Source organism: Etheostoma spectabile, chromosome 7, assembly GCF_008692095.1.
Source record: "Etheostoma spectabile isolate EspeVRDwgs_2016 chromosome 7, UIUC_Espe_1.0, whole genome shotgun sequence".
NCBI classification, from domain to species: Eukaryota; Metazoa; Chordata; class Actinopteri; order Perciformes; family Percidae; genus Etheostoma; species Etheostoma spectabile.
The window spans coordinates 17,084,522-17,106,012 of NC_045739.1; the positions used below are offsets into that span (position 1 = coordinate 17,084,522).

General features: G+C 40.1%; 1 protein-coding gene across 4 annotated transcripts in view; it reads left to right on the top strand.

The window, feature by feature from the left end:
* Positions 1 to 21,491, top strand: part of nphp4 (nephronophthisis 4) — a 161,331-nt gene that overhangs the window by 70,161 nt on the left and 69,679 nt on the right. For 3 of the 4 annotated variants that reach the window (XM_032519956.1, XM_032519960.1, XM_032519958.1), the window contains exons 10-13: positions 9,099 to 9,317; positions 9,843 to 9,975; positions 15,342 to 15,394; positions 21,306 to 21,443. In XM_032519956.1, coding sequence (XP_032375847.1) covers positions 9,099 to 9,317; positions 9,843 to 9,975; positions 15,342 to 15,394; positions 21,306 to 21,443 — 543 coding nt within the window. The remainder of the gene's footprint in view (positions 1 to 9,098; positions 9,318 to 9,842; positions 9,976 to 15,341; positions 15,395 to 21,305; positions 21,444 to 21,491) is intronic. The other variant, XM_032519959.1, reaches the window with a different exon arrangement.

Sequence of the window (21,491 nt, forward strand, 5' to 3'; positions counted from 1 at the left end):
TGACCTTGTTATTTGTACACGCTGTGACTATACAAATCACAGCATGTAAATAGGAACATGTTGGGGTTATTTTGTCACTTATTGTAGGCAGTAGGCTAGTTTGAGCCAGTTACCTCCGGCATCTGTGGTAAGCTAGGCTAGCGGTGGGTGCGTCAGACAGAGTTACGACACACATGGAGATGAGAAGGGTATGCATGAACTTATCTAACTCTGGGGGATACAGTGAATGAGCTTAAGTCCCAATAAGTCGGCGTGTTCCTTTAATTATCTATTTATTCCTTGCTGGGTCTCAGATGCCACTTCCATGGGATGGAAGATAAACAGTATGTGGAGCATAAAGCAATGACATGCCAGCGGCTGTTTTTATTAGGTATTGGTGTACAGCTTCTCCTCTTTGCCACAATCTTGTTTGTATTTTAATTGGCTCACCAGCAGGTACTTACTGTATAGATTGTTGTGTGTTTTCCTGTGACTTCCCTTAAGTGTCTGTTTGTGTGTAGTTGTGTGCAGTTTTGTTATTGTGAGCCCCTGGGCTTTAATGATGTTTGCTGAATGAAACACATCTTGTGACGCTTTCCCGCAATCACATGCTCATTAAAATGCTCTTTTTACAATGACACTATCCCCTGACCTTATGAACCCTTCCCTTGGTCTTGGTTTCCTGATTACTTATATTGCATGACATGTGAGCATTGAGTCCTCCCTCTGGAGGGGTTAACATTCTCAAAGAAACCAGTTATTATATTGTTTTGTTTGTTTCTCATCTGAAGTGAAATGTCATACAAATGTTAATGAAATGTTAATCAAACATCTTAAGCACAGTAATCTCATCAGGATTTGGAAGGGGTATTTTTAGCTGTTTTGTGGCCTATTCTTGAGGTCATTCCTCCCTGGAGGCCCCTTTTCCTTTTTCACAATGAGAAGAGAAGTTGAGGATAAGGCATGGGAGGCTACATGCCACAGAGACAATATTTCGCCCGCCTAATTAAAATGAATGTCAGCTCTCCCCCCACTGAGAAGTTCATCAATCTCCCCCTGCGATAGGCCCAGAGTGAATCTTACCCTGTCAGTGCCTGCCAGCAGTGCTATCCTTCTCCAGACGGATGCATTGCCCTGGCAGTCAGAGAGGCAGTGACGATGATGTTTGCACATCTAATGGTTGCCATATCGATGGCCTCCTCAGATTGAGGGCTTGCTTTAAAAACAGAGGAGTTTCAGCCCGGGCGTGAATGATTTTCATTTAAAACAGCAGTGGTCATTTCGGGACCATTTTTAGCAGTTTTAGCTGCCCCCCTTATATAATATTTTAAATTGGTTGAGCCAAACATTTTAGGGTACATAAATGCTTCTTACTGTATTTGCAAAATTCTATCAAAATATACTCATGCAGTGAAGATGAAAATATCATCACAAGATTAATGGGAGACTGTATGGATAAGATATTATGTTGACAGACCTGTATGGAAAAGGCAGTCATCGCTGTACAATGTGCACCCAATATTAGATACTTTCAGAAAGTGATTTGTCATCTTTTGCATTATCATTATATTCAAGTGAATTCAATTTTCATCTGAGCGGCATAATGATAATATGCATAATCTGCTGATGAGGGATTGATAATCATCTCAGGTACTTTATATTAGGGATCCCAGTTAAATGGATCCCTGTTATTTTAAATAAGGAAGCTACTGATGCTGATTCCCAAACCAGGCTTAAATAATGTGTAGGTCTGAAGGTGAATGTGTCTATTCTTTAAACTGTAAAAAACAAAAAGGTCTCGAATGGTGTGGCCGAGCTAATGACTCTGTGAGGCTGTGAGGTTTGAAATGAATGCAAATTATTAGGTGGATAGATGTTGAGATCCAATGTTTGGTCCTCTGCGATTGCTGGTGAAGTAAATATAAAAATGCTAGTGGTTGTAATGTTAATTAGCATGTTTAGCAGGTAATGCTGACTATATTATTATTGTATTTAGGATCAATTACAGATCAGGATCCTATAATGTCATTTGTTTTGTGTGTTTTGGTGATAAACCAAAGTATTGGGCAAATTAGTCCTTGTCTAAACTGTTATTTTCTTTAGAAAAGCACATACAAAATATAGTTTAAAGTATTCTACTACAGTATATTCAAATATAATTCAAGAAACGTGTGCAGTTTAACCATCGTAGTTATGTAAAATGTCAGGTGTTATAACAGACAAGCATCCAACTGCAGATATAAAGTGTTCTTATTCACAGTAAATTAGCCTGAGCAGTTAACATGCCTGTCATGAACATCTCATTGAAGTTTTGCCATCAATGAGGTCTAGATCTGAGACGCAATTCTTCCCAAGCCCTTTTTGGCCTTGGTGAGCCGAATAGAGCTCAGTAACCTGCTGGGTTCATTTGGACTACTTGTGCAGATGGATTCAAATGTGAGTGGTTTAGTGCTCTTAAGTTAATGATCTCGGTGCATGTTCCCTCACTTCCTCAAGGGCATCTCATTGCGAAAAAAAAAAGTAGTGGGTGCTGTGGGCCGGTGCCTGTCACAGGGTCTTGGCAGAAATAATGACTTGAACAGCCCAACAGACTGAAGTAATAGTAATAACTGTCAGACTTCATCTCCCATCAATGCTCACATGCCCCTAATTTAGGATTAATTCCTGCTGTACTCTAGAAAGCTCTGAGTCGCTGAATGTCCCGCCATTTTCTTAGAACCAAAACTATTTTACTACAAACTACTTTATCTTCTACTCAGCTTATCACAAACTTTGTTTTTTTAAATATATTTGAATATAACAGCAATAGCAGCTCTGAATTAGAAGCTGTTTCCAAAATTAGTGGTGTTTTTACTGTTATGTATAAAAAGAGGCATTTACACCGTTTTTTGGCAGTAAGTGGTGCTGAATTGGACTGGTTGGGTCTCTGCTTCCAGATCTTCTCGTCTGCCAGGAAATGGGGTTTTTAGCTGTGTTTGATGTACAAAACTTGCTGTCTGCCACCCTTTGATAATTTCCCCATTTACCCCTCTCCATGGTGTCCCCCCCCCAAAGTTTGATGATTACTTTTCTTGCTCCAGGTTACAGACATGAGATCTTTTCTTCCAGCCCCTAGCATGTTTGAAACAGAGACATTTTTATCATTTGTCTTGAGATGCTGCAGCATTATATATTTTACACTTCTAAACAAGGTTGATGGATTCTTCCATTAGAAAACGTTTTGCCAGTTGGAGCAATTATGTGTGCAGTGACATCGCCTGTTATTGTTTTCAGCACAACTTTATGAAAAACTTCGCTGCTTGCTTGTTTTTGCTTCAGGCTACTGTTTCTATTTTTTCTCCCAACTGCACTAGTGAAACAAGCGCTTGGTTGCTCTCCGAGTAAAAGTTAATGACTCTTATTTTAAATATAGCCTTTAACACTCAAATTAACAGTGTAATCACACTTCAGGGAAATTGCCTATTGATCGTTCTGTCTTGTCCAACATAATGACCAGTGCCACAGCAAGCAGTTCCAAAAAATAACTTTTAATTCAAATGACAAATTTTGTGATTAATTCAAATGTTTTTTACATAAAACAAGGCGAGTGCAAAAGTCATACTTTATTTCCAATGAAATATAATGTCATTGATTTGAGGTCTCTTTGCTGTCACCAGAAGGCTTTGCAATTGATTAACACTCACTGAGTTACTGTGGTGCTCAGAATGAGTCCATGTGTCTGACTCTCTTATACCCTAGGCCTTCAACACATGCATACATCAGCGACATACCTCCTGCAGCACTGTGTCCTCCTTACCACGAGTCCGTCACACCACCTGCATTCACACGTGGATGTAACACTGAGCTCAGCTGTCTTATAATCAAGAAACTGCATATTGTTTTTTTTTAAGATCATGTATGCCTCAGAACGTTGGTGTTTGTGTTTGAGGATTACATGCATAAGGTGAATATTCTGCCAGGCTTTGAATAAAACTATTATCCCCGTTTGTTTACTCAAACCACAACTAAAGATTCTCTTTGAGACTCCTTCAATCCTATTGTTTGCCAGCCCAAGCTGTCAGTGCTTTTATGCAGTTCATATGTAGATCAAACCGTTTTAAAACCACTGCGCTGAAATCATGATAGTGATTCATGTTGTTTGATTCGTGTCGAAAAAGGGAATTCATATTCTGTGCTGGGCATGTTTTAGTGCTATTGTTGCCAGTGTGATCATACACTTCCAGTTGTTGTTTTTTTAAAGATCCTCCATTTGGCCCATTAATAAGTTATTACTTCTTTTATCCCAATCATGGATGTTCACTTAACACGGGAAGCTATGTAGTTGTGGTGTTACATATTCAGTTTTGATGGGTGTTTGACAGTTTTTTTCTCTTCCTTTTCGTCCTCATTGCAGTTACTTAATGCACTTTTGAACAGAGTCCTTCTCAGTTTCCTATGATTGGAAGACTGAAAGTGTGTGATAAGCATTGAGTGTCGGACAGATAAAAGCTCTTTCCTAGGCTGTAGGCGTCCCTGTAGAAAAGGCCCTTGATTGCTCCTTTGTCTGTCTTATTCTCTCAGAGCTCAGTTGGCATTTCTGCTCCCGAATTATTCCTTGAACCAAATACTGTATATTCATTGAATAATACAGGACGTTAGGGTTGGGTCATGTGCTCCACACTCATTTTGCTCTTTTCCTTATGGTCTCTGAGAGCACAGACATGTTTGAAACAGAGAGTGCTTTGAAACAGAAGAAGAGACCCATTAGATAAATTGCCTCACAATCTTTACTGGCTACTCCCTGTGCCATAAAATGATCTTTCTCTAGTTGGATCTTTTTTACAAAATCATCACTTTGGAAATAGACTTGTTTGATGGAATGTTTCATATAAAGCTTCTTCTTAATTCAACCCCATGAGATGGAAAAACAGTGAATGCCTCAAGGGGCAATATTCTGCTATCTGTTTTATGACTGCTGTATATTTCCGGAGTTACAATTCAAATAAATAGCTGTTAATGTCTGTGGTACTTGGGGGTAAAATTATAGTCGGAAACTACTCTCTGAGAGGAATGGAGTATTGACCTGCATCCCGGGCTGCTTGAAATGTGTGTTAGGATTTGAAGGGTTCTCCTAGTAAATAACAGACATTTACTGATAGGACCCAACACCTACAACACTTTGTATATGAATAACTAATCTGTATGTATATTGTCTTTATAGCTGTGGCACAAATCAAGCAGACAATGCCGACGCCATGTTGACAACTGAGGAAATTGTTCATTTCATCTGTTTATTTGTATTAGGAAATAAAGGGAGTGAATATTCTTATTTGTAAAACGGGGGTGACGTGTCTTTAACCTTTCCACCTCGAGCACTCTTAGTCCCCGCTGAAGTGCATTATTAGTTGTGGTGCATTAAATGTGAGCTCCATTAACCTATCTGAAAACTTGACTTTGAGCTTTAAAAGCAAGGTAACTGGACAACAAGAATACTTTGCATAATATTCTGACATTTTGTTACTGGTCCTCACTAGAAAAAAAAAACAAGACATCATTGCTTGTTCATTCAAAGGCTAAAATTATTTATGTTTTTGTTTTCTTGACAAGGACTTCTTGTGGCCATGTGAATGGTAATAGCCGTCGGTCAGAAGTAAAGTCAGAAGTAGGCTGATGTTGTTTGAAGGCTGCAGAACCTCTTAGAGAGGACGGGGTGGATGAAAGGGTCAACAATAGATGTGACTTTCACACCGGAAAGCGCTGTTTATTTCAAGCTTTGTAGTCAACATTGGTTTCCTTTTTATCGATGATAATATCTTTTCCCAAACCTTAACCAAGGACTTTTGTTTGTTCGAACTTTATTTATTTCCTACCTCTTAAGTATTTTGTGCCTAAACCTCACCAAACCTTAACCATACCAGTGGCAGATCAGAAAACAATCAAAGGAAGGCTGGTTTGTGGATCATTTTGAAAGGCAATAACAAGAAACCTGATTTAACATTTAGTTTGGAGGACTTGTGGGGCATATTTTTCTATCAAAAGTTGTTCGGTTTCACCAAATTGCTTTAGATGACAGATATTCAGTTAGATTTGGCAGAAAAAAAAGCTCTGCTGTTTAAGGGAGCTCTCATTTGAATCAGAGCAGCGCCTAGGATTCTGATGAGAGAACAACATTAAATCTTAAAAAATCAAACAACTCCAAATTACTACATACTCTGACCAAAAACCATTGAATTTTTTATATTATTCAGCTTTTTTTGGGCCACTGTTCAGCTGTGCGGCTGAAAGGAAAGGTGGTTCTGAGGACAATGAAAGCTGTAATACAGTTTGAAGTTTCAAGTGTGGTGTGAATTTGCGGGAAACAGGCTCTTCTACTGTTGGCTGTTAGTATGGCCGCTGCTGTCATCCCATACCTGTATACATGAAGTTGAATTATTGACACCATGCTTTAGCTGCAACATCTGTGTTGGCGCAGTCTCTTTCAAGACTACTGCAGGCAGTTCCTGTTTTACATAATAACATCCACTGGACAATGCATGACATTTAGATTAAATACAGTCCATTACATGTTATGGTATTACATGTAAGAAATTTGCTCCGGGGAATTGCAAGCATTGAGTGAACCACTATATGCTCTACTTTGTCTTGCAACAATGTGGAGTAGCTGGTTTATTGTGTATTCTGTATTGTCCCACGTATGATTGATTACAAGTGTCTCAAGCTGACCAGCTTATTAATCGATTCAGCAAAACCTCAGAGTCCCCTGTGAATGATGTGCATGACAAAATGCGTTTTTACTTTTCCAGGGCTGGCTGCAGTAGAGGTGCAATGGTACTGCTTTCAAATCATGTTTATACACAACAAACTGCTCTGGGACTGGATGTGTGACCTAGTATTTAGCCGCCTAATGCACTGACCATAAATAATTGTCAGTGGTGGTAAAATGCCAACCCACTGCAGTACATTAGTTTCAAAGCGTCATAGTAAATTTGACCTATTTTCATATATTATTCACATGATTGAGTATTTATTGATTTAGTTAATATGGCAAATTATGTAATTGATTATTAAAGTTTTTATAAAAAAGTTAAATAAATAAAAGGTTTTTATTTATTTGCACTAAAACCTTGACTGTAAAATTTCTGACTAAATCCTAGAAATGCCTTAACTACTAATCTACTGTCTAATGGAAGTTTTTCATTAGGCTGCAAACTGCTGCTGTGCCATGCTGCGGGCAACTGTCATCAAAATCCCTGAAGCTGCATGGCACCAACCGTGTTTCCATATGAAAGGGATGGTATGGAAAAAGGAAAGGAAAACTAAAAACGACTGTATCTTTGGAATATCAAAAACTCACTCTTCTTATGCTTGAAAGGTGGCACTGAATACTTTCAATAAATTCCACTAAAGACCCAGAGTAACTGCAAAAAAAGATGTCAAAACATTCATAGTAACTTCTCAAACCCACTCTGCAACATAATTCACTTTTCCATTGGTGTTCCATATTATTCTTTATGTTTCAAACTAAATTGACAAATTACATTTTTTTTTGGGAGTTTCTGGTCAACCTGGAGTGTGCCACTGGCCCAACACATTATCCCCTCAAAAACGATATGAAACATTTCAAGTGGTTTAACTTAATAAACAAATTTTGAAAACAAAAACAAACAAAATCACGTCAGCTGTACAATCAGAGATACTGTATTGCTGCTGCTCTGCGGGCTAATCCTGTTTTTTAATGTGGCACACTGCATGCAAGTATGACAATATTTCAATTCTTTAGCGTTCTTACCATACACCTCTGGTGCAACTCAGACACGTCATCAGTGATGAATCCTGGGTTAACTGGGTGTTTTAGGTGTCACAACATCAAACACCCTCGCCCAGGCGACCCAACCAGGGTTGATCAGGCCCTGACTTGTGTCTTAGTAGCTTTTATAATCGACGTATCGCCCCACTTTATCCACAGCCATCTCGAACGCCTTTTGGCGGGGTCCGGGATGTTCGTGACGTCTTGACACCAGGACAATGTCTGGCTTGAGCGGGGTCACTGCAATGTTTTCTGGGAATTTGAGCTGTTTCCCTAGGTCAACTTTCAGCTGCCAGTCCCGTGCTGTTGCGAGCAGCCCCCCTGATTGATTCAGGCACCGGTGTGACTTCTCAGCCAGCTTTAACAAAGGCGATGTTCTCTCTTGCTGGTTGCTGGTGTCTACAGCAAGCAATCCCAGTGCTGATGACCTCTGCAATGACCCTCAGCACTTGGTCATGGCGCCCATCTTCTAGTGCTCTTGGACAACAGTTTAATTATGGGCTCCAATGAACCTCCTCTCTGGCAGAGTGGGCACAGTGGTTTGCCTGCCAGGCCCCAGCGGAAGAGGTTGGATGGACTGGGAGAGGATGTCATAGACAGACTGACCCAGGAATTTGATCTGGTGGGGCTCAGACGTCCACGACTCTGTCCACAATGTCTTCCGGTGTGCCAGCTGCTTCCATTGAACCGTGCCGCCTGCTGCCACATCCCCACTGTCCTGCTGCAGCAGGCTTCTTCCACCCCAGCTCAGACCTTATCTTGGATCAGCTGCCGCCTTTCCTTTCTCTGGGCCTTGATGTTGTTACCAGTATATAAATGTGTTACAATGTGTGTATACGCAGTGGTAGACAGACAGACAAACAGACAGATCCGCTTAATGGCTAGTGGTTAGCAGCATCTGAGACCGGTGTTACACTTGTTTCCACGCCGCCCATGTTTTAATCCCCAACAGTGATTTTTTTTTTTTTAAACAATGAAGTAACAGTAGCTAACGAGATGCTAAAGCTTGGCCTTGGAAGTAAAGCTGGGTTAATGCTGTAGTTTACTAGTTAACATTTGTGGATCATGTCACACTGCTTTCATCCATTCCTTGCTCTTGTATTTAAAGTTTTGGAAAGGCAATAAATACATATGGAGAAATACAAAGCTTGACAGACCTGCAGTGCCAAGTAACAGTTGCTGTGATTGAACAATTACTGTCTGTGGGGGAAATCCAGTTCTTTCTCTGTGCAGTTATGAAAAGGTTAATCAAGGTTGTTTCCATTATGAAAACATTAATACTGATGTCAGTGTCTTAATGTCCTGTAATCTTGTGTATTTTTCTATCACACAGCTGTCTGCCACCTCCACATCCCGAGCGGCCTTCTTGCAGTGCCTTCGTTGGGGGATTTGGTGCCCATTCCAGGAGCCGGCTGACTGGAAGGGGGAAGATATACAGCTTGTTCTACAAGCAGGTGCAAAGCCAAACCCTCACGGAGTCATGGTCTACAGCACAGAGATGTCTGCCAAAACTCAGAGCCCTCTGCCACTTTCAGCTCCAGGCACAGCTCAGGTAACTCAACACAATAGCACAGAGACATGACTTTGTCCATGGAACAAAATGTAAAGAATGCATTGAAAGTGTTAAGACATGGTGCAGTTTTTGGCACTCGCACAAATATGTGTAAAACCCTTTTCCTAATGACAACATTTTTTTACATTATGTAAAGTGTTTTTTGGGCATCATGTAGTGCATTAAGACCACTCTCATAGTACAGTACAAGGTCATTTTACATCATCATGTGATATAAAATATCACAGTTTACAACACTTCTTGTAGACAAATAATTGTCTCCAACTCACATCTTTTTATTGACAGTATCAAACTTTTCAAAGAGTATAAAAGTTGTCATCTTGTAATGAATTAACTTTTCCCATATAAGCTGTGAATTTTCACACAGCTCAAACATTTACACGTCGGCTATCTGTCGGCTGTATCTCATTCATTACAGTTTTGTCCTTCCCTACATAATTTGAACTGTTAAATCTCCAACAGTTTTTTGTGTTATTAAAATGTGTGAAACTTTTTCCTCTTAAGGAGGCAAGGGATTCCATAACATTTCGGCTGTCATCCAGTCTGGAAAGGAAGGCGTCTAGCCCAAAGGCATCTCTGAGGACAAAGCAGGAGGATGTGCCACGTCAGAGAAGATCACCTTCATCACCTTTACAGGGTAAATATCATCATGTTATCCATAATGGCTTTTTAAGCACATAAATTAATTACTTGGAAAGGATTAGGAGTAAGCTTTTATGAAGAGTCCCTTCCAAGAAGGAGGTGACAGGGTGTTTACTGCTTTAAAAAAAATGAAATTTGGGGTTTCACTTTCTTGTTAATTTGAAAGCGTGTGGTCTGTTTCTTCAAATTGTTTTGTGGGCACACCTCAAGTGTGCAGCAACACCCAGGTGTAATCAGACAACATTCTAAGCAATCAACACCAAACTAGCCTGTCCTCTGTATATGATGCAGCCTCCACCTCTGCAGTGTTATCTCAATTGCACCACCTGCTCTCTGCATGATTAGCATGCTTCATGATTGGGCTCTGAGGGGAATAAAGCAATGAACTCAAAGGAGAAGACTCTGGCAGTCCATTAGGGCCTCTTGATCTTAAACAAGACTTACTGTTGGGTCTTCATGCTAATGTCTTCTCCAAGATGGGAACTTTGGCTGGAACATAGACAACGACACACACATCCAGTATTTTCACTCTTAGCCACTGACTGAATTGTGCTTTGAAAAATGAATACTGAAACTGATAATTGTGGTATTTTCAGTAATAGCTAGTATTTGTGCCAAAGTTTCTTTTAGTAACCTCTTCCAATTTAAATCCATGCTAGTGCCATGGTTCTAGAAATGGCCATGTTGGTCTGTCAGTCGGTCCACCACTTTGGCCCAACTGAAAAATCTACTCGGTAGATTGCCATGATATTTTGTAAAAATAGTCATGGTATCCAGAGATTGACTCCCAATGGTTCCCCCCTGGCTTTTTCTCTGGTGCCACCAGCAGGTCAACATTTTCAGTTATAGTATGAAATATCTCAACATCTTCAAACAGGCACAACATATATATATATATATATATATATATATATATATATATATATATATATTTTCATGGTTCCCAGTGGATAAATCCTATTTACTTACAAAAACAATAGAACCAACACACAGGTACAGAATAAGATACAAGAAAAGGTACAAACATATAGTGCAACAATGACAAGCATGTAGTGCAGTAATAGAAGAATATAAATACAAGTAGTGTAACTATAAATAGGTCCATGGGCCTGTGCTTGTTATGATGAACTTGGGGGCAGCAGTGTTTTAAGGAATCTGACAGCTTGAGGGAAGAAGCTGTTGCTGAGTCTGGAGGATCTTGCCCAGATGCTTTGGTACTGTTTTCCAAATGGCAGCATGGTGAAAAGTCCGTGAGAGGTCCTTAATGGTCTTGGTGGCCCTGTTTGTGCAGCGTTTTGTGTAGATCTCCTGGATTGAGGGGAGCAATGTCCCAATGATGGACTTAGCTGACTTTACTATCCTGTGTAGTGACTTGCGGTCTGAGCTATTGTAGTTCCCATACCAGACAGTGATGCAGTTAGTCAGAACACTCTGCTTTGTTGAAAGTGGACAGAATGGGTGTGGGGAAGCTGGCTCTCTTCAGACAGCGCAGGCAGTGGAGGTGCTGTGGTCCCTACTTTTTCAGGGAGGTGCAGTTGCTTTACCAGCTGTGGTCATCAGCAATGTGCACACCAAGAAACTTGGTGCTCCTCCTGACTTACTTCACTCAGGATCCATTGATGAGAAGAGGGAGGTAGGCAGCCTGGGTCTTCCTGAAGTCAGTTGTCATCTCTTTTGCTTTATTGACGTTGAGAGACGGGTGGTTATTTTGACACCAGAGTGCCAGCTGCTCGACCTCACCTCTGTATGCTTTCTCATTGTTGCTGCTGATGAGGCCCACCGGTGTTGAGTAATCTGCAAAGTTGATACTATGATTGGAGTCATATTTGGCGGGGCAGTCGTGGGTCATTAGTGTGAAGAGCAGCGGGCCAAGAACACATACCTGGTGGGCGCTGAGTGTAGTGGTTGTGGAGGTGATGCGCACTGTCCGGGGGTCTCTCTTTGAGAAAGTCCAGGATCCAATTACTGTATAAAGGGAGGTGCGATATGACTAACACATTTAGTAAGCCCTCAGCCCATAGCTAATTTGTTTCTTTTTTTGATATTAATAAACATCAGTTACAGCAAATAATTAAGCATGTTAAGCACACTTTGCCCATATTCTCACATAATTTAATGAAAAAAAAAATACATTAGCAGCAAAAATGTTTACAGTTTGAACATGGAGATGTATTCTTAACCTTGGGAATCAACTCCCATATACAACCTGCACTGTTATTGACAAAACTGCTTTTAAATCCAGCGGTGAACTGCAGTGGGGTTTTGGCCATTCATCATTTTGTATAATTACTCTATCCATCTTTTGACATAGAAGCCAGTGCTTACTGGTTTGTAATCTCACAGGCCACTCTCCCTCAAGCTTATAGGTCTGGACAGAATCTTAAGTATTTGGGATAACAAGAAACCTTGGATATTCAGATTTGAGAGGGTTTTGTCTTTTACTCATCTAGAACATTATAATCTTGCTTTGTGAGACAAACCCCAGTTCTCCCAAGTGTAAATATATGTAATTATTTTGGTTTCAAGTATAGACTTTATAGTAAAATACTACTCTATCCTTTATTTGAATCAACTTTTAGACTCAAATTCTCCAAACCTCCATGAACTTTGTTGTTGTTGTGCTTTAAAATCAGCAAAAGAAAGCCTTCTTACACTCAATTACTATCACGCACACCAGGAAATGGTCCCACAGATGAACGACTCTGGTGAGTAAAGTGCAATGGTTTTATTAGCACACCAATAAAACTTTCAGGCAACAGAGTCCAAGAAACGATGACGGCAATCCATCAAAACAAGTAATGGTCAAAAATCTAGGGGAAACAGGTACTCAGGAAAACAGGAAACAGGGAAAAAACGCTCGGACAAAAGATTCTTTTTTCCGTAACTCCTAATTAAGCATGACCGTTCCATCATATCCTTCCAAAAATAGCTCCTGAACCCCAAGGTATAAAGAGGCCTCCCACTGAAACAAAGTTTTGATAAATATTCCATCCCGCTCCCAGCTAAAGATAAATGATGTGCCACTGTATGCATCTCTTACTGAAACCCAAACCAATGGTTTGCTCTGTGCCTGTCAGTGAATGAATTAAAAGTGTAGTAAACAATATACACGGCCACTCAATCCCAGTGACAGCAGAAAGAACTTGAGTGGACCCCAATCGTATACCTGATGATTGTCCCACTAATGATGCTGTTAACTTATCTTGGGAGAGAAGAATAGCGTTGATCAGGGCCTACTTAATGGGCGTGTGGAGAAAGCTTTTGGCAAAGTCTATTAATGACAATTTAATCAGTGTTGGAGTGTCCTTATAGGATCGCCCAAGAACCCAGAATGATTTGGGCAAGTGTTCAGAGGAGAATGATATCATGAATCTCTGTCATTCTTTGATTTCAGCACCTTAATCATCTATCCATCCTACTTTGTTTGTGTGTGTGTGTGTGTTAACCTCTTGTAAAGTCTCAGTAAAAACAGATTTGACCCCAAAAGCATGTCTACAAGACCAGGTTGGTAAGTAAAGTAAAGTTTACTGGAGGTCGCAAAAGTCAAATCCAGGCACGCAGGGAAGATGGGGCAAACATATTTAATGCAGGATCAGGCAAGACAGCAGGAGTTCAAAATTCAATGGAGGTGGGGGGGGGTCATTACAGGTAAAACTCTGGAATTATCTGGAGGATCTGAAAGGACAGGAGAGAAAGTACATAGTTACGGAAAAAGCAGACAAGGGAAGGTTAAAGTTAGGGGTTAGGGATAGAAACCTAAGGTTATTCATTGTAGACAATTCCATGAGGGTGGAAATTTGGCATTAATTTAATTGATCTGTTTTTTTAAGTGACCATCACACATCACTCGCTGCTCCTAATGATAAGCTGAGAGGGGTAACATATGGAGGCAATCTTGCTGTTTAAACACAAATGTATCATTGAATTTAATTTTAATGATGCAATTTTTACATATTTAAATCTTCCTCAATCCTCTGTGTGTTATGCATGTAAAGGTGCTTGTGTCCGACTCGTACATCTGCTGGTTTGCTCCGCTGTCAAGACAGCCTCTCATTGATCATGAATAATTGGCCAACTGCATGTGAGTCCAGCTAATGAGGTGAAAGGCATTCTTCCGCCGGCTCAAGATGTAAAACAGTGAGGAAATGGAAAGCCCTCAAAATAAAATGGCTGCCGGGGGAATGCCAGAGCACATTTGTGACGGAGAGCCAGCCAGTCCTGCTCTGTGTCCACTCTGTGTGCATGTAGTCTGAACAGAGTGGGAGCTACACTAAGACACCCCGGGCAACTGAAGCAATTTCCAAAAGGCCAGTCGAGCCCAGCACAAAGAGCAAGAAAGAGGGGGAGAGGAGGACAACGAGATGTTGGAAAGCCTTTCATTTCAGTATTACTATGGCTACCAACTAAAAACCTCAGGAAGCATGGTTGGACTTTAAACTCAGTGTGACATCTAAATCTAACTATGCCTCCTGATCTGTGTGAAGTGGAGGGATTTGTTACTGATTGTAAGTAGTTTTAGTATCCCAATGTTCAAGTGATGCGGTACACATTGTCACAGTATATTCTTCATACCTCAGGATCCCACCTGAGAGCAAACCCAATCAACAACTTCCATTCCCTCTAGATGATATTCCACTAAATGTCTAACCATACTATACAATTAACAGTGCTGCCAGGCATTGAACTGGAGGTGCACAAAACGTTAGCCAAGTGATATACAGATGAAGACATTAACAAGAAACGGGATAAATGTTACACTAACTGAATACTCGGGCCCCTATTTAACGATCTAAGTGCATGGTGTAAAGCGCCTGCCGCAGGTGCGGTTAGGGCATGTACAAATCCACTTTTGCTAGTTTAACGTTAGAAAAAGGGCCCGTGCCCCAGGCGCATGTTTCAAAAGGGTTGTACTAAGGAATCATATCCAGGCGCATTTGTTGCATTTCTATTATGATGGCGGATTTGCACCGTTAGATGTTTTAATCTTTTGCATGTTTGTATGCTGCTGCGCGTCCCTGATTGTGTAACAAGCATAGTGTGTGCGTGCTGTGCACAAGCCCAGGTGCATTTTACTAATACGCGTTAAAATAACAATGAAATGTTGCATTATTGACTTTAGCCCAGGTTATTGTTGGTCATTCTTGCCGTGTTGCTATCTTGAGGCAGCGGAAAGTGATCGCGCCAATCACTTTCCCCTGCCTCAAGATAGCAAGCCAATAATGCACCTGAACACACACCTCTCTGTAAGACCCATGGGCACACAGATGGATGTAGGTGCATTTGCTATTTAAACAATGTGGTGGATAGACAGTTTTTTTTTTTGTTCTGTTTTTAATCTTTTGTTTTGCTCCTGTTTTTCAGGTCAGAAATCAATTCCACCAGCTTCTCCTCCAGAATCTCCTCAAGGCCCCGGGGTAAGACCGACTCAACTTAAACTAGTGACTAAACCCTAAGTGCTAAATCAGCTAGTGTTATGACAATAAGGCTTTGTCTGAAGTTTTTTTTTCCACTAAAAGCAAGCTCCCCTTTTGTACTCTTTAGACAAAGATCATAAATGTTGACTAAATTGCAGTTCAAGCCTATAGAAATGTTTTAAAAATGTCAGAGAAAATGCATTATCTGTCCCAGATCTCTCGGCAACAATGTGATTAGAAAGCATAATTGGCGTCTTTTAATATTTTGACTCACCTGCGTGAGATTCCGAAAAGATTTGGTCTATCAAAACATCCTGCAGCCAGAGTTTAACTGAATATGTATGCAGCTGGCTTGGAAGGAAAAAAGTGTGAGGGCGTATTTCTGTTGAAAATGTTATTCTTGGAAAACAAGATATTTGTGTGTGTCAATCATAGAACGGTTAAATCACCACAGAAACCTGGAAATAGAAGTAATGCTGATAATAATAAGTATGCCTAGTTGCATTAAATCAGATTAAATGTCACATTATCATCAGTATATGTTAGAGGCTTCCTGCAGGCAACTGATATAGCACTGATCAATTGTACATTAACAATGTCATAAATTTAACTGCACTGTAATTATCCACCCATCGTATCTGTGGTGGGTGACGATGACTGACTCATATCCCATTCTTAGTAAAGTACCGACATTGACCATATGTAAGACAGACTAATAGTGTGTGTTACTGTGTGTGTATTTTGTATTTCTGCTCATCCTGACTGAGCTAAGCTACTGTTACCATCATCCCTCAGCCTTAGTGGAGGTGCCAAGGCAGACTGGGAGTTGTGATGGATGCTGCTCTCTCTCAGGATGAGGCCACAGACACACACACACACACACACACACACACACACACAGCCAAAATGAGCTGCAGCTTGTATTGTAGGCTAATTTAAATTAAACCAACAGGGGCTGGGAGTTGTGGGAGCGCCCATGAACTCAAGAAATCAACCCTCATTTTGATTAAGCGAGGGCAGTGGAAGCCTGCAAGTGGGCAGCTCCCCGCACTCTCAGCTCTTAGGGGATGACATTAGAATATGGTGGTGCTTAGCTGGATACACAGTATACCACTGTGCATACACACTCTTTTTTATATCTCCTAATTCCCAAAACATCCAGTCTACCAAACAGGCAGAATTAATTAAAAAAGAAAATATGTTATTTTCACTGTGTGATTATGTTTGAATGATCGGTCGAAGGACAGACAGATGAAGTTAGTGACAAGCTGGTGAAATGTGTCAAATATCCAGCAGCTCAAGTGACTGGAGGTGGAGTCCTTAAGCAATGCAAAAACGCAACTACAAATGAATGCTAATGTTGAATGAATGCTCTGTGTCTGCTGATTGTGTCAAGAGACAAAGGTTTTCTAAAACGTAGTAGGGTGCTACTAGGGCAAATGTTTTCAGCTTGTTCCGCCGCCCCCAAGTGGCCAAAGAAATCATTGAAAGCAGCATTCCATTTACAGTGAATGTATCTAATGATATAATAATCTATAATACTTTCATATTGAGTAAATAAGGGTGTAAAGCAGCAGTCATTAGTGCCCTGGCTGCTCAGTTTGCACACCATAGATATTTATCTGATGGCTATCCAGGATTCTGCATAAAGAAATGAAGCAGAAAACACTCTATGAAGCCATGCCACTGCTGTTGGCAGTCACCCTACAATTCATCACGACTCTAGTGTTGCTGCAAAATTCACAAATGCAGTCTCTGTATCTCCCTAGCTCTGTGTCTCCTACCCTTTCAAAGATACTGTTATAAAAATACACTTATTTCAATCCTAAAATGATTTTGCCTGTTCAACAAAAAAGATTCCTTTCTCTTCAACATGGCTGTCAAGCTCTGATTAATCAATGGCATCCTCCTCTGAAATGGCTCTGTAAACAAAGCGTACGCTCCGGCTCTGTCTGTCTACATAGTTGGATCTGACAACTTTCTCTTGCTCGCATAAATTATTGATCCTTGACACTCTCGGTTTTCTGTGGTGCAGAATGCTAAGGGTCTTGTGGTATTTATAGCCAACATGTGGGAGAACAGCTTAGTTTGTTTGCCTGTGTTGATGATGATATCTCGCATCGGGCTGCGATGATGTTTCAGGGCCATGCTCGTGTTCTGTCGACCCAGGTGGTCTTGTAATCCATGGGCCGAAGGTGAGGCCGTGTTTCAGTTTGTTGCTGGCAGAGGGCTATTTGGCAGCTGGCACTGGCTCAGACACACCTCATCGCTGCATCTCTCTTTTACCCAGAGGTACTTGCATTAAAATGTCTGTTCAAAAGAATAGGATTCAAGATTTCTGACCATTGTTTATTGTACAACTCTGTTTTAACACTCTAGCCTTTATTGCTGTGAGTGAATCATTCTGTCTCAACACTAGAAAGTGAATGGGGAAATGTAAATGTAAATATCATTATAAACATGTCAAGTAACTTATTTTCAGATTGATTTTTATGTTAAACCAAACAGAAATTGTTTTCTCTGAAATTACAATGGATTTATGTTAATGCTGGTATATGTCTATGATAATCACTCCTTAGAGGTTACAGCTCAACCCCTTCATTGGCTGACCTCACGTCAATTCACTACATAACATTCATTTGAGATTCTTTTTTAGTAATTATTGATCATCTTGAACTTTCGTTTCTCAGATATTTGCAATGTTTAGTAACATAAGCTGCAAATAAGATCAAACTACATGTGATCCCCAGGTATACGGGGGCTTTGTATTCTAATTTTGAAAATCTGAATGAAAACTACAGTATTGCATTTAAGGGCTACCAGATCATTTGGAACACTGAAATAACGGGTTTACAAGATGAAGAGGTGTAATTGCACCTCTGTTTGTGTAATATGAATAAGCTAAATATCCAGTTAACTTTAATAACCACGCTCAAATGTAAACATAAAGAGGGACATGATGACTATCCTGCCCTATAGCTTTTCATTTGTGGGATTGTAAACATAGCAGTGGTTTATGTCAACTGGGGGGTCACATTGCTACTTTTTAACAATCATACATCCTACCTTTTAGGTATATTATACATTTAACAGTAAAGTAGCTTGTCAGAGAGCTCTTTTTAATTTTTTTTTTTTTTTCAGAATATCAGAAATAAATGCCTAGCATATGCATAGTGTCATTTTCATAACTCACATAATTAACAGTGTCTTAACAAGCTGCAACAACTGACAGATGATGGCAACTGTCAACAGCAAATTTGCTGAGCTGTAGTTAATATTAAATATGTGAGCCAGCATAAAATACACTGGTTATATCTGGAAAAAATACATGCCAGTGAGCAAAATACTTGGTTTGGGCTGTGTCTTTTTGTTAAAAATAGACCAACAGGTGATTTATAATCTGCTTGGTTTAAAACATATTTTCTTACATTTAATAATAGTATCTTGTTAAGCTTAATGTTAGCCCAACAAGAGCCCAAACATTTAACTGATATAAACAGGTACTGGCATATTCTCATATAATAGATTTCTGTTCCTTTAATGTTTACTTACTAAAACCTTGTATATGTTTAAATCTTTGGTTGCCATGTTTATATAATTTCTTTTTACTCAATTTTGTATTTACATTCAATATATTTTCATTTTTTCTCTGCTATTACATATTGTCCTGCCTTTCAGCCTTACTCGCATCCCACCCCTTTTGTTCTAACTTTGACTTGGTACTCCCCCTTTCTCATGCATCTCTAATAGCTTCCTCTTTTTGTGCTTTACTGTGTCACCTTTTGTTTTTAGTATTTGTTTCCAGTAATCTCTTTTTCACTTGTTTTGCTACTTGATTATCCTCCCTTTTTAAACCACACCTGCCTCTCACTTTCTTTCTTAGAGACACATGATGAGCTTGACTCCATATCTCTCCCCCTCATACACACATACTGACCATCAGGAAACAACCAAATGAACATTACTGTAGGTCTTTGTTGAATACACACACGCACGCACGCACGCGCACACAAACACACACACACACACACACACACACACACACACATGCAGGTCCAATGAAGCCAGAATGTGAACAGATGATCTGTTTGGCTGTCAGGGCAAACAGGCTGAGTTCAGAACATTGGCAGCCACAGCATTGACACTACTAATTGCCTCTGCGTATTCTCTTGGGGTGTGGGTGTGTACTGCTGGTGTGTGTGTGTGTGTGTGTGTAAACCCCACATGAAGAGTGAGTGTGGTGTCTTTCACACCCTCTGTGTGCAGGACGTGGTGACTCATTGTGAGTTGTGTGTGTGTGTGTGTGTGTGTGTGTGTGTGTGTGTGTGTGTGTGTGTGTGTGTGTGTGTGTGTGTGTGTGTGTGTGTGTGTCTGTGTCTGTGTGTGTGTGTGTGTGTGTGTGTGTGAAATGATATGGTATTGGTTAGCAGTACTTGTGATGACTGATTTGTGACAGCGCAATGGTCTTGACATTTTAGGACATTTTGAATTTTGAGGACATTTCGACCAATCCTCACAGCCAAAACAGCTCATTTTATGGGTTACGCCTACACCTAACATAGAATTTGTGAGTGAGCAAACTGTGGAGCGGCAGGCAGTTTTGAATGAAGATATCCACTCTGAAAGCATGTCAGTCAAATCTCTTTACCATCTCTATATCAGTGACATTTTGTGTGTACAATGTATTTTAAAGTGAACTCCAAAGTTATCTTGTCCGTCTGCTTTTTAAATATTTCACTCAGTGTAAACATCATATGTCTTCAATAGAGATTTGGAACAAGCTGATGCAGACAATGTGAAAGAACATGATTTTTCAAACCTTAAAACTACTTAAGGAGAAGTTCAAGGGGAAAAGTAGATATACATTTGTATAGTATAGATTGGTGATAAGTTGCCTGTGTCCGTTTTCGCAGCTACCTGTTGCTAGGTTTACACTTGTTGCTATGGAAACCACTATAACCAGTGCATCCTTTTCTATTAAACAATATATTCAAGTACCTCAGCTTGAAGCAGGTCATATATCTTTCTGGTGCTTCTTCAACTCACAGCTACAGTGTGAACTACCGGTAAATGTTTCCTGTTTTCCATACATTTAGTGTTTCATCACATCATGTCACACTAACAAATCAAGTCTGAAAAGTGTGATTACTTCCTTTTTTTGTTAGATATGGTGATATGGAGTGAATGGGAATGTCTGTTTGATCTATTTCAAGACAAAGGGGAATTATTGTAAATCAGTGTAATGTCCCCACAATCATAGCAGAGTCAATGAGTGAGTGTATGTATAGGTCCAAGAGATCACTGGGGGAATCAATATATCCTCTTTTACTGTAAAAGGACGGTTCAAATACCTTTTATTGTCTCCATTTGTTTTGATCATAGCAGATTTGAAGTGTTGAGTTTACACTAACAGCAAATACCATCAGCAACTAATGCAAAAATTAAAAATATGCTTATAATTCTTAATAAATGCTGTGTCTATTTTAAGTCGGTCTAAAATCTCAACAAATCCTCCAAATTAAACGAAAAAAATACATTGTTTGTCCATGCCTCCTAAAACAACAGAAACCAAATGACGCCCCTATCGCCAGGACAACTTCATTTAGTCCGTGCCTTTTTAGTCATTACAAATAACTGTTGGTGTTTTAAGTGGCCTTTGGTTTTCATGTACAACAATAATAAATATAGCAATAATAACAATGCAATAATAAATATGTCAACAGTGTTGAAGGATTGTGGGTGGAGAAGTGGGTGGAATGAGAAGGGTTTATAAGTGCCAAGGCACTGTTTTTGTCATCTGAGATGGCACATGTGTCTCTCGGGCGTAAGGTATATTCCTCAGCCCTGTTGTTCATAATCATAATAATAATAACAATGATAACAGCGAATCATTTGCATTGTTTCTCTGCAGCTTTCACTGTCTCAACTGGCAGCTACTTCACGCTACCCAACCATCAGCCACTCCAGCTCGGCGTTGCCTTGGCAACAGTCGTTTCCTTCTTTGCTCCATCCTTCCCCATTGACATCGGCTCACCAGCTGTCACATGTCGTAAGATTTCCACCCTTGTATGCCTACACACACACACACACACACACA